Source organism: Manacus candei, unplaced genomic scaffold (genome assembly GCF_025592945.1).
Source record: "Manacus candei isolate 608988 ecotype Guabito, Panama unplaced genomic scaffold, ASM2559294v1 h1tg000045l, whole genome shotgun sequence".
NCBI lineage: Eukaryota > Metazoa > Chordata > Aves > Passeriformes > Pipridae > Manacus > Manacus candei.
Window position 1 is genome coordinate 5,357,378 of NW_026138093.1, and position 18,335 is coordinate 5,375,712.

Here is an 18,335-nt window from a genome sequence, read left to right on the forward strand (position 1 = left end):
AGTTCTTCCTCATTCCTCCAGAATGGGGAACCTCACAGACAGACAGACCAGCCCAGATTTGGTGACAGACAGGACTGAGTCCAGGGGGGTGACAACTCCCTTGTCTGGGTGCCCACACTCCCCCCAAGGCAGCCCCATGTGCAGTTGGCCTTAAATCAAGGGACCATTCTGATTCTTTGTAATGTCACAGAATCAAGTGGCACCGTGACACTGCAGGGCCTCCTGGAACCAAAGGAATGCAGGGACACTGTGGAACCTCATGGAACCAAGGGACCACTGTGACATGCGGGGTCTCTTTTAAACAAAAGGAACCCTGAGACATCTCAGACCCTCCTGGAACCAAGGGGCCACTGTGCCTCCCCAGAACTCCATGGAATCAAGCAGAGCCGCTGCCTCCCCCCCGCCGCCGCACGGACCGGAGTCGCCGGCTCTGCCCCGCTTGGACACCTCTGGAGTCAGCGTGTTCTTGGGCAGCACAGCTTATCTCAGACCAGAGAGTTTCCCAGATTTTGCTTTGCCCCCTCTTTCATGTAGTTTTGTTTTTTGTTCTTTGTTCATTCAGGGGGAAAAGGGAGAAGGGAGGCATGTGTTGATGCCTGTTTCATCTCCCAATAAAAGAGAGTTGGGGTAGGTGGGGAGACAGGAGACAATTTCTCTCTCTGCTGTTGCTTTGAATAGTTCTGTTGGTATTGCTGTTTTTGCTGCTATATTTCCTGTCAGTAAACTCTTATTGTTTTCACTTATATCTCCTTGTATTTTGTCTCCCTATAGTGGTGTGGAATAAAAGGGGAGTGAGTTCATTTTATTGGACTTCCTGCACCAGTATGTGTCTTTAAACCAGGGGTTGTTCAAGAGCTCCCTGAAATTTGGCATCATTCACAAAGACGTTGAAAACACATTTTGTCCCAATGTACAGAGAGCTAATAAAGATGTTCTACAGTAGTGTTCAAGGTGTTGGTCACTGAGGGATTTCATCCAGAAGTTGCTGCCAAGAGGACTTTGTACCATGGATTTTATTGGACACTTCATTCAGCCAACATCCCACCCACCACATCTTCCACTGCTTCAGTCCAGCTCTCACCAGTCTGGCCATAAGGAGACCACAGGACACCATGTCAAGGGCCTTGATAAAGTCTGGGCACAAAACATCCCCTTCTTTTGCCTCCCACAGGGGTTCTGCAATTCCTACCTTGTCCTTTCAATGCCTGGCAATGGTTGCAGGAGGACTTACCCTATCCCCTTCCCTGCTGAGCCTGACCAGTCTGGAAGTCTCCCAACCCTCCTTGCTGCCCTGTTTGCAGACTGGTTCCATGTCTGCCTTTGCCAAGGCCCCAGGAAGCTCTGGGATGGCTCTGGCCTTTCCAAGGGTTTGGGAGAGGTCTCCCAGGGACACTGCCCAGCCTTCTCAATATCCCTGACACCAAAACCGTTTCCATATCCCACACTTCCAGAGGAGTGCCCAGGACACAACACAGGTTGTCCTGGCGGTTCTGGAAAATAAGAAGGGATTTCTTCCTCGAGTCCAACCCCTCCAATTGGATTTGAGTGCAGCTGAAAGGTTTCCTCAGCATTTTCCCTGGTGCCTCCCTGCCCTGAAGGTTTCTGGCCATCAGGCTGGAGCTGAGGGGGTTGGGCAGGTGCCTGAGGAGGGGGTAGAACAAGGGCTGTGTCCAACTGTGCCAGGAGGGCTGTGCTGGGCAAGGATGAGGAGGCTGCAGAAAACAGTGGCACTGGGGAGGGGAGAGGAGCAGCTGGAGAGACCTTGTGCCTGCCCACGCTGGGCAGGAGCTGCCCCAGGATGGCAGCTCTGAAGCACTCCCAGGATGTCCCTGGGAACAGGAGGGGAAGACTGGATCTGAAAATGAAACCTGGAAAGCAGAGAGCAGGAGTGTCATGGGGACACTGCAGGAGAGTTCCAGCCCTGGAGCAAGGTCACAGAAGAAGTGACCCAGTCCATACCCTGCCCTCAGAAGATGCCACAGCATCCTGGAGATGCTGGAAGGGAGCCCAGCTCTGCTTCACAAGTTCCCAGGACCTGTCCCTGCCTGTGCTCCAAGGGCTTCCAGCCCACAGGACTGTGCTCAGAGAGCACTCAGGTCTTACAGCGAGAAAGGGGCTCAGGAGGACAGTGTGGAAGTGGCAAGAGAGCAGCTCTGCAAAGACCAAGCACTGCTGCTCCCTGGCAGTGCTGCTGGGCTGGGATTATTGTCCCCTTGCTGTTTGCAAATACACCCTGTCCTGCAGTGTGCTGTCCTTTAGGAACATCTGAGAAGAAGGGTCTTGGACAAAAAAGGCACTGCAGGGTCCTTTATTTGGTTTAAATACTCTGTGAGCACAATTCATCATCTTTACATCTCTGGGTCAAATTCAATGGGTAGACACTAAATTGAAAGGCAGATGCATAATAATATGTAATTGCACAGAAAATTATTGCAAGAAGAACCCAATGACCTCCATGAAAAACTTGAGCAGGAAGGCTGGGCCATTAAGGAGTCCCATTCTGAATGCTACACACCAGAAAACAGGCACTTTATTGCTCCTGAAAAGCATCCAGTCATCATTTTCCTCAGGGCATCCTTGAGCTCCTGGTTCCTCAGGCTGTAGATGAGGGGGTTCAGTGCTGGAGGAACTACCGAGTACAGAACTGACACAATCAGATCCAGGGATGGGGAGGAGATGGAGGGGGGCTTCAGGTAGGCAAATATGGCAGTACTGACAAAAAGGGAGAGCACGGCCAGGTGAGGGAGGCACGTGGAAAAGGCTTTGTGCTGTCCCTGCTGAGAGGGGATCCTCAGTACAGCCCTGAAGATCTGCACATAGGAGAAAACAATGAAAATTAAACAACTAAATCCTAAACAGACACTAACCCCAATGAGCCCAAGTTCCCTGAGGTAGCCTGAGTGTGAGCAGGAGAGCTTGAGGATGTGTGGGATTTCACAGAAGAACTGGCCCAGGGCATTGCCCTGGCACAGGGGCAGGGAAAATGTACTGGCTGTGTGCAGCAGAGAATAGAGAAAACCAGCAGCCCAGGCAGCTGCTGCCATGTGGGCACAAGCTCTGCTGCCCAGGAGGGTCCCGTAGTGCAGGGGTTTGCAGATGGCAACGTAGCGGTCGTAGCACATGATGGTGAGGAGGGAAAACTCTGCTGAGATGAAGAAATAAAAGAAAAAGAGCTGTGCAGCACATCCTGTGTAGGAGATGGTTGTGGTGTCCCAGAGGGAATTGTGCATGGCTTTGGGGACAGTGGTGCAGATGCAGCCCAGGTCTGTGAGGGAGAGGTTGAGCAGGAAGAAGCCCATGGGGGTGTGCAGGTGGTGGTCACAGGCTACGGCGCTGAGGATGAGGCCGTTGGCCAGGAGGGCAGCCAGGGAGATGGCCAGGAAGAGCCAGAAGTGCAGGAGCTGCAGCTCCTGCCTGTCTGCGAATGCCAGGAGGAGGAACTGAGGCATGGAGCTGCTGTTAGACATTCGTTGTTTCTTAGCATAGGGCCTGTTCAGAAAAGGAAAGGACAGGGAACAGTTCAGACAGACCTCTGTGAAAAAACCACTCCATTGCTAAAAGAAATCGATGTGTCAAATGTCACCAAATGCACTGCCAAGCAGTCAGTTTTGCTCTGCTCCAGGGGGACATGGAATTTTTTGGTAGAGCTCTCACACACACAAGGAATGTCAGATGTAAGAGACTTTGAATACAGAAGTTCCATCTCTACACCTATGACTCAGAAGAGCTGGGGCTGCAGAGCAGAAGCTTAGTCTGAGCTTAGAATAATTGTTACTGTGGTTTTTATTTTTATCATCACACCTGGGGAAGTTCTTTTCCACTGCAGGAATCCTCATTTCTATGGCCCAGCACACAGTGCCCAGCAGAGCTGCAGGGAAGGGACCCCAGAGCTGCCTGAACACCCCCTCTCCCAGGCCATGGGGGCACTTGCCCCCCACTCCCTGCCCAGGGCTCTGATGCCTGGAGCTGTCCCTGACAGCAGCTGCTTCCCTGGGCCCAGGGCTGGGCCCTGCCAGTGCTGCCAGAGCCCATCCCAGCCCTGGGGACTCACCTCTGCCCTGCAGAGCCCTCCCAGCAGCACAGGGCACTGCCCAGGGGCATCTCTGGCTGGGCAGGCTCTGATGGCAATGTCAGAGCAACCCTGAGGAGGCTGGAAAAGTGACACCGATGCTGTCTATAAGACAATTTTGATGTCTGATACTCTCATCATCAGTCTCCTCTAACCTGAGTTCAAGTTTCAGTGTCTCCTCCTGTGCTCAGAGATTCATTTCCCTGTTGCAGTCAGCACCCAGACAACCCAGAGTATAACACTGAAAGGACTGGTTCATTCTCTTTAAGGTACCCCCTGCCTGTCTGTGCCTCTTGCAAACACCTTCTGGGAAATTTCCTGCTTTGATCTGGAGCTGTGACCAGCCCTCATCCCTGCAGCCCACTGTGGAGATCAGAAGGACTCTGCCCTGCTCTGCCCTCCCAGGAGTTGTTCCTTCCCCACAGCCCTTCTCCCCCAGCCCCGTGGCAGCTCCTTGGCCGGGCTGAGAGCTGAGCCTGGCAGGCAGCAGAGTCCCTGCCCCAGCACACAGAGCCCTGGGGGCAGGACCCTGCTCTGCACCACAGCCCTGGGCACCCCTGGCTGCACCCCCACCTTCCCACCCCACAGCCAGCCCTGCCACAGGGAACCTTCTGGCCCTGGGCCTCTGATGGGGCAGCAGCAAGTCCTGCTCTGCAGCAGCTTCTCCTGCTGCACCCCAGCAAATCCAGCAGAGCCATCCTGACAGCTCCTGCCACTGCTGCCATTTGGCAGCTGGCAGAGGCACTTGCAGGAACTCACCTGCACTGCTCTGCAGCCACAGCCTGACCGTGGCAAAGGGCTGGCAAGGTTCCTGCCCTGAGCAGCTCTGCCCTGTCCTCCCACCCCAGGATCCCTTGAACCTCCTGCTCCCTTCTCCTCTCTGCCCTTGCTGCCTGCAGCTCCTGCCCTGCTCTGCCATATGGCCACTTCCTCTGCACTGCAGCAACTGGGAGAGTCCTGCTGAAAGATCCTGGAAGCTGTGGGATGTGCCAGCTTTAGGAGATGCCTCCAAGAAGGGAAGTTGAACTTTCCTACAGCCAGAGAATTCTTCCTTCAAATCCTGGGAAGGTTTCTCCTGTAGTGAGAGCTCAGTCACCTCCCAGCCCAGGCTGCCTCTCATCTCTCTGCCTTATCTCCTGTGCCCTGGGTGCTGCAGGCAGTGCCCTCAGCCCTGCTGGGCTGTGCAGAGGAGCTGCTCACCAGCAGAGCTGTCTCTTTGAAGCTCTTCTGGGTTGCCAGGAGCTCCCTGTGTGCCAGGAGCCCGGCCCAGCTCAGCAGCACAGCAACAGCTCCAGGTCTTTAATGACCCCCAGAGGGGGGCTGTTGTTGTTTACATGAAACTCAGTCCCTGAGAGTAAGTACAAATAACTTTTCAAGAAGTCAAAATGAGTTTGAAATACTGAAGTTTCTTGTACTGTTACTGGGTCTCAATGAGGGACACGACTGTGACAGTGTCCCCAGATTCCAGTTGGAACAGAAAATTGCAGTGATGACAAGGATGGACAAGCAAGGGAAAGGTGGCTCTGATGCCGAGCAAACCTGGATGTGTTTCATTAATCCAAAGGGTCAAGCCCTGACCCCCAGCCCCTGGGAAGGCAGACCCTGTCCCTGCCTCATTCCTCAGGGCTCTCCCTGGGGCACTGGGATGTGGGATGTGCAATGCCAAGGGCAGGACCATGGGGTGGCACCTGCCAGGCTGCTGAGCAGGGACAAGGAGGCCATGAGGCCCCAGGGCTGCAAGGGGCACTCCCCTCCTCCTGGCATCAGGGGCACAGACAGCAGCCATGGCCAAAGGCCTGCAGAAGGTGGCTGTGTCAGGGCCTTTCAGCTTCTCCCCCTCCCTGTCTCCTCTCCAGCCCAGGCTGTCCTACAGTGTCCATGCCCTGCCCCTTTCCCTGCAGGCTGTCGTCATCCCCCCGGCTGCCCCACCTGGCTGGCACCTTCCTGCACTGACATCTCTGCGTCCTCCCTGGCTCTTCCTGCACACACAAAGCCTTGGGCTCATCCAGACTCCTCCTGGGTGACGTGTTGCAGCCCAATGTTTTCCATGGAGTGAAATTCCTTTTTCCCCATGTCCACTCGGGACCTCCCCAGCTGCACTTGGCATTAATTCTTTCTTTCTCTTGGTCCTTTCTGCTCTGACAAAAGGATCCACCATCTCTCAATCCTCTTTTCAAGCCCTCTCAGGGCTGTCCTGTACTGTCCTCAGTCTCCACACCATTGAGGCCGCAGCTCCTTAGCCCCTCTCTAGTGCTCATGTGCTTGAGACGTTTAAACCCCATCTTGAGAGATTTCTGGACACTCACTAATGTTTGTGCAGATGAAAATATCGTGCTCATAGTCTAGGTAAATCACAGTTGCCATGACAACCAGCATGCATTCCCATTGCTATGGTCAGTTACCATGGCAAATAGAATAAATTCTCATTGCCACAGTCAGTTGCCATGGCAACCATAATACATTCCCATTACTACAGTCATTTCCTGTGGCAACCAGCATACATTCCAATTGCTATGCTCAGTGACCATGGCAACCATCACACATTCCCATTGCTACAGTTGGTGACCATGGCAACCATCATACGTTCCCATTGCTACGGTGAGTTACCATGGCAACCATCATACATTCCCACAGCTATGGTCAGTCACCATGGCAAACAGCATATATTCTCATTGCCACGGTCAGTTACCACAGCAACTACCATACATTCCCATTGCTAAGGTCAGTTACCATGGCAACCATCAGACATTCCCATTCCTACAGTCAGTTACCGTGGCAACAAGCATACTTTCCCACTGCTATGGCTGGTTACCATGGCAACCAGCATACAGTCTCATTGCCATGGTAAGTTACCACAGTAACCATCATATATTGCCATTGGCACAGTCAGTTACCTCAGCAACCATCATACATTCCCTTTTCTACAGTCAGTTACTACAGCCAACCACCATACTTCACACTGGTACAATCGGTTACCATGGCAACTGTCACAAATTCCCATTTCTACGGTCAGTTACCATGACAAACATCACACATTCCCACTGCTACACACAGCTACCATGGCAACCATCGCACATTCCCGTTGCTATGATCAGTTACCATGGCAACCATCATACATTCCCGTTACCACAGTCAGTTACCATGGCAACAAACATACTTCCCACTGCTACAGTCAGTTACCATGGAAACCGGCATACATTACAATTACCACGGTCGTTACCATGGTAACCATCATACATTCCCATTGCTATGGTCGGTTACCATGGCAACCAGCATACATTCCCATTGCTATGGTTGGTTACCATGGTAACCATCAGACATTTCCATTGTTATGGGCAGTTACCATGGAAAACAGCATACATTCTCATTGCTACAGTTGGTTACCATGGCAACCATCATACTTCCCACAGGTACAGTCAGTTACCAATGGCAACCAGCATATATTCCTGTTGCTACAGTTAGTTACCATGGCAACCATAATACATTCCCATTCCTACTGTCAGTTACCATAGCAAACATCATACACTGCCATTTCCACAGTCAGTTACCCTGGCAACCATCATACAGTCCCATTGCTACTATCAGTTACTATGGCAACCATCATCCAGTCGTGTTGCTACGGTCAGTCACTATGGCAAACAGCATACAATCCAATTGCTATGGTCGGTTACCATGGAAACCATCATACATTCCCATTGCTACAGTCAGTTACCACGGCAACCATCATACATTCCTATTGCTATGGTCAGTTACCATGGCAACCACCATACATTCCAACTGTTACAGTCGGTTACCATGGCAACCACCATACATTCCCAGTGCTATTGACAGTTACCATGGTAACCATCACAGATTCCCATGGCTGTAGTCGGTTACCATGGCAACCATCAAACATTCCCTTTGCTATGGTCGGTTACCATGGAAACCATCACACATCCCCATTGCTGTGGTTGGTTACCATGACAACCATCATATGGTCCACTGCTACAATCAGTTGCCATGGCAACCATCATACAGCCATGTTGCTATGATCAGTTAGCATGGCAACCATGTGAATTCCAGTTTCTATGGTCAGTTACCATGGCAACCATCATACAGTCGTCTTGCTACAGTCGGTTACCATGGCAACATCATACAGTCCCGTTCCTACTGTCAGTTACCATGGAACCATCATACATTCCCATTGCTACAGTTGGTTACCATGGCAACCATCATACAGTCCCATTCCTATAGTCAGTTACCATGGCAACCAGCATTCATTCCCATTGCTACAGTCAGTTATCATGGCAATCATCATACTTCCCACTGCTGCGGTCAGTTACTATGGCAACCAGCATACATTCTCATTCCCACAGTCAGTTACCATAAGAACCACCATACATTCCCATTGCTACAGTAGGTTACCATGGCAACCATCATACATTAGCATTGCTATGGTCAGTTACCATGGAAACCATCATACAGTCACGTTGCTATGATTGTTTACCATGGCAACTAACATACATTCCCGTTGCTACAGTCAGTTCCCATGGAAAACAACATACTTTCCACTGGTACAGTCCGTTACCATGGCAACAACAATACATTGTCATTTCTATAGTCAGTTACTGTGGCAACCATCATACATTCCTGTTGCTACAGTCAGTTACCATGGCAACCATCATACTTCCAGTTGCTACAGTCAGTTTCCCATGGCAACCATGACACATTTCCATTGCTGCAGTCAGTTACCATGGCAACCATCATAGATTCACATTGCTATGCTCGATTACCATGGCAACCATCATAAAGTCACATTCCTATGGTCGGTTACCATGGCAACAAGCATACATTGCCGTTGCTACAGTCAGTTACCATTGCAAATAACATACATTCCCATTTCTACAGTCAGTTACCATGGCAACCTCTTGGTTCCTCTTCATGAGAAGCAGATGCAGATGAGCCTCCCTGTTGTCCACCAACCTGCCAGCTGTGCTCTAAAGGCCTGTGGCCCAAGGGGTGTCTTCACCAAGACCCTGCACAAACCTCTGGGACTCTTTGCATTCTGTCATGGGGCCTTTCCAGTGAATTCCAGGGTTATCAAAGCCAACTTGAATGGGCTCTTTGTCTCACTCCACAAGGTCACCCAAACCACTCTCTCCTCTGACCCTCACCCACAAAAGTTCACCCAGTTTGTTCATCCCCTAGAGCAGCTCCACAGCTCCAAGAAGCTCCTTCCCGCTGAGGACACCTCTCTCCTGCTCTTTCTCTCCTGTGTCTCCTTGGCCTTCTCTCCCAACCCATCACAGCCCTGCAACCTGGGAACTGTCTCAGCAGGCCTGGGCTGTTATTGCCTGCAAGTGGAATGAAGAGAGACTTGGGGCTGCAGCTCCTCCTGCCTGTGCCCCACACACAGGGCATTGGGGCCTGTCTGGCTGCAGCCCCTCAGTGGGGCACTGGGGTAAGAACAGACTTGCAGTGGGGAAAGCTGCTCTGAAAGCCCCGAGAGCTGGGGTGTGCAGAGGCTTTGCTGACAATGGCCTTGGGGGTGGACGTGCTGGGACTCAGGCCCAGGGGGAAAATCCCAGGCCTGATCCCTGAGGAGATCAGCACATGCTGCTGAAATGCTGGGGGAGAGAAGAGCCAGCAGAGGGAGGGAACAAGTGTGGACAGCCTGGGCTGATGGGATTTGGACTCGTGCCTGGCCCGGCCTTGGCTGGGCAGAGAAGGGACAGCCTTTGTGTCCCTGCAGGGCTGGGATTCACTCCCTGCCCCAAAGGCCCCCAATGTGTCTGAGAAGCCCTGGGTGGTGGCTGTCCCACAACTGCTGGGAATGGGGAGGGGGTTCCTGCACAGGCCCTGTGCTGTCCATGGCAGCTGCTGCACTTGTGCTGCAGAGCCCTGGCACCTCCCCTGGCACTACAGGCCCCTCTTTGGCTGTTCAATCCAGGCTCTGCTGCCCTCAATTAGGTTCAGCAGTGAAGGGATGTCCAGGAGACAACTGCCATTGTACTCTGAGGACATGTAGAAAATACCCTGATAAAGAACAGGAGAGAGACCTCTCTCCCTGTGCCACCTGACTCCATTTGGTCACCTGAACACCTCTAGGAGCTGCCCTGCACAGAAGGAACAGTGACAGGTTCCCCTGTCCTACATGTGGGCACCTTCTGCCACTGAAGTTGGCCAAAGCAATGTCCCAGCAGCCTCCAAGAAGATCCCACAGCTGCTACCCTGTCCCTAGGAACTGCTCCACTGCAGCCTGCAGTTCCCAGCAGGAATCTCGGTCACCTCTGGCCCCTCAGAAGGAACCAGGGCTTTGTGTCCCAGCAGGTCACTCCTGGCTTTGGTCTTCATTCATTGCCATGGGAGCTGGGACAAGGAGTCACCTGCAGGGGCCTGTTTTGGGCCCACTGAAATGGGGCAGGAGGAATCCCAGCCCATGGGGGTTGTGGAGGGAGCTGAGTGTCCTTCTGGCCCCAGGTCTGCAGAGCCATGAGGAGACACCTCTGTTGACTCAGCTGAGTCCCTTCCCTCAGTGCAGGTGAAGGAGATCCCTCCTGGGCACTGTCTGGGTTTCCTGTCTAATGATGGGACATGAAAAGGGGACTCTTGGACTTAACTCTGTGTCTGTTTGGAGAAATGACAGTGCTGAAAGAAGTGTCTGTGCCCAGCTGAGAGAAGGACCTTCACTATTTCCTTCAGCTGTGTCCCAGCAGTTTCCCTGGAGCCCCAGGGACAGCTGGAGTGAGCCCAGAGGGGCAGAGAAAGGGCTGCCTGGGGCTGTTGCTGTACTGCTGAGCTGGGCCGGGCTCCTGGCACACAGGGAGCTCCTGGCAACCAAGAGAAGCTTCAAAGAGACAGCTCTGCTGGTGAGCAGCTCCTCTGCACAGCCCAGCAGGGCTGAGGGCACTGCCTGCAGCACCCAGGGCACAGGAGAGAAGGCAGAGAGATGAGAGGCAGCCTGGGCTGGGAGGTAACTGAGCTCTCACTAGGCAAGAAACCTTCCCAGGATTTGAAGGAAGAATTCTCTGGCTGTAGGAAAGTTCAACTTGCCTTCCTGGAGGCATCTCCTAAAGCTGCCACATCCCACAGTTTCCAGGATCTTTCAGCAGGACTCTCCCAGTTGCTGCAGTGCAGGGGAAGTGGCCATATGGCAGAGCAGGGCAGGAGCTGCAGGCAGCAAGGGCAGAGAGGAGAAAGGAGCAGGAGGTTCAAGGGATCCTGGGGTGGGAGGACAGGGCAGAGCTGCTCAGGGCAGGAACCTTGCCAGCCCTTTGCCACGGTCAGGCTGTGGCTGCAGAGCAGTGCAGGTGAGTTCCTGCAAGTGCCTCTGCCAGCTGCCAAATGGCAGCAGTGGCAGGAGCTGTCAGGATGGCTCTGCTGGATTTGCTGGGGTGCAGCAGGAGAAGCTGCTGCAGAGCAGGACTTGCTGCTGCCCCATCAGAGGCCCAGGGCCAGAAGGTTCCCTGTGGCAGGGCTGTCTGTGGGGTGGGAAGGTGGGGGTGCAGCCAGGGGTGCCCAGGGCTGTGGGGCAGAGCAGGGTCCTGCCCCCAGGGCTCTGTGTGCTGGGGCAGGGACTCTGCTGCCTGCCAGGGTCAGCTCTCAGCCCAGCCAAGGAGCTGCCATGGCCCTGCAGGGAGAAGGGGTGGGTGGAAGGAGTGACCCCTCAGGGCAGGGCAGGGCTGGGCAGGGCCCTTCAGCTGCAGGCTCAGGGCTCCTCACAGCTTCAGCTCCACCTCCTCCATTTCCAGGGGCCCTTCTCAGGAAGCACATCCCCCCAGAACACCTCCCCCTTCCCAGCCACCTCAGGCTGTCTGGGATCTGCTCTGCAGCCCCTGCCCAGGCAGAGCTGCCCCTGGGCACTGGGCTGGGGATGGCTCTGGCAGCACTGGCAGGGAGCTGAGCTGGGCACAGGCAGGGGCTGCTGGCAGGAACAGCTCCTCACCCAGAGACAGGCAGGCAGGGAGAGGCAGCTGCTGCCACAAGGGCTGGGTAGGGGGATGGGGGCCCCTCCCTGCTGTCCCTGTGGCACAGACCCCTTCCCTGAGCAGCTCCTGCCTGGGCTCCTTTCCCAGCCTAAGCAGAGCCTGTGCCCTCAGGCCCACGGGGGCTGGGCTGTGCATTGCCCTGCAGCAGCCAGAGCCCAGGCAAGGACAAGGCCCTGATTTCCAGCTGTCTCTCTGTGTCCCTCCTCCCTTGGCAGCAGCCCTGTGGCATTTCCTGCCATCTCCTGCTGCCTGGGCTCTCCTTCTTCTCACCAGTGGGTTTTCTGAGCCAGTGTGAGGTTTGGGGGGGGCAGATTCCTGTCCAGACACAACCCCTTTGGGTGCTGCTGTGGGGATGTGTCTGTGGGAGCCAAGTGCCCAAGTGCCCTCCAGGCACCTTCAGGGTCTTCAGCTGTTTGCCTGGGTGTCCTGCAGGGCTGCAGGTGCCCTCCAGAAGGGCACAGCTCGGCCATAGGATCTCTGTGCTGCACAGGATCCCCATGGAGAAAACTCCTCAGTGCTAAATCCATGGAAATGCTCTGGGCAGCTGCAAGGAGCATTTTGTGTCTCACTCTGGGAAGGGAGATATGAAAAGGTGAGAAGTGTGTCAATCTGTTCTTTGGACATGGATTTCTTGGATATCTGTGCAGTTTCTCATTAGGGGAACAGTTGAGTGTGGTGCTCCTCCAGCTCCAAGCTGCCAGCACAGGGCAGCTGAGCCCAGGACTGATGGGCAGAGCAGCTCTTCTCTCTGCACTGAGGGACCGTCCCTGGGCCCCTCAGAACCCACAAGACTTGACCTGCAGTGCAATAGAAATGTCAGGGATTTCAAACCCCCACAACCACTTCTAACTTTGGCAGGTGCAAGTGGGTGAACAAACACAAAGAATTCCCTCAGCTCAGTTCCTCATTTGGGCAAATTGCAAACAGCAAAGCTGAGAAGCTCTTTGATGTATCAGGAGTATATTTAATTTGAGATCACCCTGCATTCCAAGTTCCCTCTCCCAGGAGATCAAGAAGTCCTTGGGAGTCCATCACAGAATTCCTGCTTCCAATGGTCCCCTCAGCCAGCAAAAGCCAGAGCTCAGGGGAGGGAGCTGCAGGGAGGTCTGAGTGAGGAGAGAGAGCCTGAGAGTGGGGTGGCTGTGAGACATGTAATGTTTGGCTGCAGAAGCCTGGTCTAACTCAGCAGTGACTTTTCCTCCTAAACAGATCAAAATACCCTGGGAAAGGTGCAAATGACCAACAGCAGCTCCCTCACCCAGTTCCTCCTCCTGGCATTTGCAGACAGGCGGGAGTTGCAGCTCCTGCACTTCTGGCTCTTCCTGGCCATCTCCCTGGCTGCCCTCCTGGCCAACGGCCTCATCCTCAGCGCCGTAGCCTGTGACCACCACCTGCACACCCCCATGGGCTTCTTCCTGCTCAACCTCTCCCTCACAGATCTGGGATCCATCTGCACCACTGTCCCCAAAGCCATGCACAATTCCCTCTGGGACAGCACAACCATCTCCTACATGGGATGTGCTGCACAGCTCTTTTTCTTTCTGTTCTTCATCTCAGCAGAGTATTATCTTCTCACCATCATGTGCTACGACCGCTACGTTGCCATCTGCAAACCCCTGCACTACGGGACCCTCCTGGGCAGCAGAGCTTGTGCCCACATGGCAGCAGCTGCCTGGGCCACTGGCTTTCTCACTGCTCTACTGCACACAGCCAATACATTTTCCCTGCCCCTGTGCCAGGGCAATGCCCTGGGTCAGTTCTTCTGTGAACTCCCACACATCCTCAAGCTCTCCTGCTCACACTCAGGATACATCAGGGAACTTGGGCTCATTGGGGTTACTGACTGTTTAGTGTTTGGTTGTTTTGTTTTCATTGTTTTCTCCTATGTGCAGATCTTCAGGGCTATGCTGAGGATCCCCTCTCAGCAGGGACGGCACAAAGCCTTTTCCACCTGCCTCCCTCACCTGATCGTGGTCTCTCTGTTTGTCAGCACTGGCATATTTTCCCACCTGAAACCTCCCTCCATCTCCTCCCCATCCCTGGATCTGGCCCTGTCAGTTCTGTACTCAGTGGTGCCTCCAGCACTGAACCCCTTCATCTACAGCCTCAGGAACCAGGAGCTCAAGGATACCCTGAGGAAAATGCTGACTGGATGCTTTTCCGGAGCAATAAAGTGCCTGTTTTCTGGTGTGTAGCATTCAGAATGGGACTCCTTAATGGCCCAGCCTTCCTGATCAGGTTTTTTCGTGGAGGTCATCGGGTTTTCCTTGTAATAATTTTCTCTGCAATTAAATATTATGCATCTGTCTTCTAATTTAGTGTCTACACATTGAATTTGACCCCGAGATGTATAAATGATGAACTGTTCTCTCTAAGTATTTAAACAAAATAAAAGACCCTGCAGTGCTTTCTTCATTCAAGATTCTTCTGCTCAGATGTTCCTACAGGACAGCACACTGCAGGACAGGGTGTATTTGCAAACGGGAAGGGGACAATATACCCAGCCCAGCAGCACTGCCAGGGAGCAGCAGTGCTTGGTCTTTGCAGAGCTGCTCTCTTTCCACTTCCACACTGTCCTCCTGAGCCTCTTTCTCCCTGTAAGGCCTGAGTGCTCTCTGAGCACAGTCCTGTGGGCTGGAAGCCCTTGGAGCACAGGCAGGGACAGGCCCTGGGAACTTGTGAAGCAGAGCTGGGCTCCCTTACAGCATCTCCAGGATGCTGTGGGATCTTCTGAGGGCAGTGCATGTACTGGGTCACTTCTTCTGTCACCTTGTTCCAGAGGTCTCCAGAGGAACTCTCCTGCAGTGTCACCATGACACTCCTGCTCCCTGCATTCCTTTTCATTTTTAGATCCAGTCTTCCCCTCCTGTTCACAGGGACATCCTGGGAGTGCTTCAGAGCTGCCATCCTGGGGCAGCTCCTGCCCAGCGTGGGCAGGCACAAGGTCTCTCCACCTGCTCCTCTCCCCTCCCCAGTGCCACTGTTTTCTGCAGCCTCCTCCTCCTTGCCCAGCACAGCCCTCCTGGCACAGTTGGACACAGCCCTTGTTCTACCCCCTCCTCAGGCACCTGCCCAACCCCCTCAGCTCCAGCCTGATGGCCAGAAACCTTCAGGGCAGGGAGGCACTGGGGAAAATGCTGAGGAAACCTTTCAGCTGCACTCAAATCCAATTGGAGGGGTTTGCCTCAAGGAAGAAATCCCTTCTCATTCTCCAGAACCATCAGGACAACCTCTCTTGTGTCCCGGGCACTCCTCTGGAAGTGTGGGATATGGAAAAGGTTTTGTTGTCAGGGCTATTGAGAAGGCTGGGCAGTGTCACTGGGAGACCTCTCCCAAACCCTTGGAAAGGCCAGAGCCATCCTAGAGCTTCCTGGGGCCTTGGCAAAGGCAGTCATGGAACCAGTCTGCAAACAGGGCAGCAAGGAGGGTTGGCAGAGTTCCACACTGCTCAGGCTCAGCAGGGAAGGGGATAGGGCAAGTCCTCCTGCAGCCATTGCCAGGCATGGGAAGGACAAGGCAGGGATTGCAGAACCCCTGTGGGAGGGAATAGAGGATGTTGTGTGCCCAGACTTTATCAAGGCCCTTGACATGGTGTCCTGTGGTCTCCTTATGGCCAGACTGGTGAGAGCTGGACTGAAGAAGTGGAAGATGTGGTGGGTGGGAAGTTGGCTGAATGAAGAGTGTCAAATCAAATCCATGGTACAAAGTCCTCTTGGCAGCAACTTCCTGGTGAAATCCCTCAGTGATCAGCCCTTGAACACCACTATAGAACATCTTTATTATCTCTCTGTACAATGGGATAAAATGTATTTTCAAATCCTTTGTGGATGATGCCAAATTTCAAGGAGCCTTTGAGCAACCTGTCCTGGTTTAAAGACACATATTGGGGTGGGAACTCCAATAAAATGAACTCTCTCCCCTTTTATTCCCCACCACTACAGGGAGACAAAATACAAGGAGGTATAAGTGGCAAAAATAACAGTTCACTGACAAGAAATATAACAGCAAAACCAGCAATATCAACAGAACAGTTCAAAGCATCAGCAGAGAGAGAAATTGCCTCCTCTCTCTTCCCCCCCGAACTCCATTTTGTAAACAGATGGAAACAGGGAGGCAGCAGCTCTGCTTGATTCCATGGAGTTCTGGGGAGGCGCAGTGACCCCTTGGTTCCAGGAGGGTCTGAGATATCTCAGGGTTCCTTCTGTTCCAAAGACATCCCGCATGTCACAATGGTCCCTTGGTTCCATGAGATTCCACAGTGTCCCTGCATTCCTTTGGTTCCATGAGGCCCTGCAGTGTCACGGTGCCACTTGATTCCGTGACGTTACAAAGAATCAGAATGGCCCCTTGATTTAAGGCCAACTGCACATGGGGCTGCCTTGGGGGGAGTGTGGGCACCCAGACAAGGGAGTTGTCACCCCCCTGGACTCAACCCTGGGGTCACCACATCTGGACTGGTCTGTCTGTCTGTGAGGTTCCCCATTGTGGAGGAATGAGGAAGAACTGGAGAGGGTCTAGAGGAGACTTGAGGGGATGGAACTTTTCTCCATATTGGGAATAGAATGAAATCTCCACAAAGAGTAGCCTGGAAGGTTCAGACTAAAGGTGAGTAAAAAGAAATATCACTCAACAGAGACCCTTGTGCTGCAAGAGGTCACCTAGAGGGAGTCAGGATCAGCCCATGGCTTTGTGTTCCAGGGAACAGCCAGAGCTGGTGCAGAGCCATCAGGGAGGGTCTAGAAATGCTGCTGGGAGGGGGTGGGAAAGCAGGAGGGGTGTGTGCAGCCTGCAAGGCCAGAGCAGCAGCAGGGCCAGGGCAGGACAGCCTGCAGGAGAGATGGCCAAGGGCTCTGGCAGGGCTGCAAGGCCCAAAGGCACCCAGGCCTTTGTCCCCTTGCCTCTGGCAGCTGCCTCTGCCACTCAGGACACCACAAGCAACTTGCCTGGCAGGTTCTGCCCTTGGTTTCTGCCTCGCCCCTCCCTCAGGAGCCTGGCAGGGGTTGCCCAGTTTTGGGCCTTTGTTGTTCCTCCCCCTCCCATCCCAGTGCCCCCCAAACAGCCCTGAGCCAGCCGGGAGGGACAGGATCTGCTGGGCCAGGGCCTGGGGCTCAGGCCTTGGCCTTTGTGCTCCACAAAACCAAGGCAGGCTTTGCTCAGCATTGCAGGGGCCTGCCCAGAGCCTTTGTCTGCCTGCACTCCTGGCCTCCAAGGAGCTGCTCCAAGGAGTCCCTGGGGAGGCTTTGGCAGTGCCTGCCCTCAGTGGGGTCCCAGCAATGCTTCAAGGCACTTGCACTTTGGCTTCTGACTTCTTCAGCAGCTGCTTCAATCTTCTCTCAGTACCTCAGGATCATGGGCTGGGCTGCAAACACACCGTGGGACTCATTAAATTCCAGAAATCCCTCAGGATCTCTTTGTTTTCCTTTAATTGTCTTCAAGGCAATTTCAAAACAAGTTTTTGAAGTTGGTAATTTTTTTGTTTTAAATTCAATGATGGATATTTTTTAGTTCAGAGGAGAGGTGATAGAGGTGTTCACCAAGTGATCTTGATGCTGAGTGTCTCCTCGGGAGATCCACACTGACCCTGGATGATCAACCTTGCTCCTCACCCCCCAACCTCACCAGTTCTGACATGACCCATCTTGGACTGACAGCTGATGCAACTCCAAACACACTGTGGGACCCATTAAAACACTGAAAAACAAATTCTTTGTCTTCCTTTAACTGTCTTCAAGTCATCAAGACTTGAACAGGTAATTGGAGTTGTTTTGTAGTTTAGCTAAGGAGGGAGATTTTAAAGTGGAAGTCACGAAAAATATATATTTTTTGATGAAAGGGAATGATTTACACAGAGCCTTGGGATGCAAGAAGGTCAGGGTGGAAAGGATTTGGATCCAAAGACAAGGAGGCAAAAGACATTAGTAGCACTTAATCATTCACCAGTTGAACAATTATCAAGTGGTTCAATAGCAGTTGCTACAATTTTAACAGTGACTGAATTAGAGATTCACAATAACAACATTCACACCACAGTCAATTCACACCCACACCCAGGTAGAGATGTGTGGACACATCAATAGCTGGCTGTGGAAAGGTCCCTCTCCCAAATTCTCCTTGTTGTCAGGGAAACACTGCCACAAATCCCTTTGTGTTTCCCAACAGACAAGGGTCACAGCTGGAGGAGTGTTTGTTGAGGGGGATCAGAATTGTCCTGGGCATCAGGGACGGTCTTTGGAGTGTTGCAAACTGGAGGGTTCCCGAGCTGGGAGAGGCTGCCAGAGGTGTCCCATTGAGAGGGAGGT

General features: G+C 53.2%; 2 protein-coding genes and 1 pseudogene across 2 annotated transcripts in view; 1 reads left to right on the forward strand and 2 right to left on the reverse strand.

The window, feature by feature from the left end:
- The window catches only part of LOC127474811 (zinc finger protein 208-like), a 1,297,692-nt pseudogene that overhangs the window by 368,861 nt on the left and 910,496 nt on the right, over positions 1-18,335 (forward strand).
- LOC127474831 (zinc finger protein 271-like) overlaps positions 1-18,335 on the reverse strand; it is a 279,141-nt gene that overhangs the window by 178,663 nt on the left and 82,143 nt on the right. The window lies entirely within an intron of this gene.
- LOC127474890 (olfactory receptor 14J1-like) lies at positions 2,314-3,467 on the reverse strand. The gene has a single exon (XM_051796212.1). It carries the CDS (start codon positions 3,465-3,467, stop codon positions 2,508-2,510), a length of 960 nt encoding a protein of 319 aa, XP_051652172.1. The 3' UTR covers positions 2,314-2,507.

Coding starts and splice junctions, on each gene's coding strand:
- LOC127474890 (XM_051796212.1), bottom strand. CDS start 3,467: ATGTCTAACAGCAGCTCCATGCCTCAGTTCCTCCTCCTGGCATTCGCA.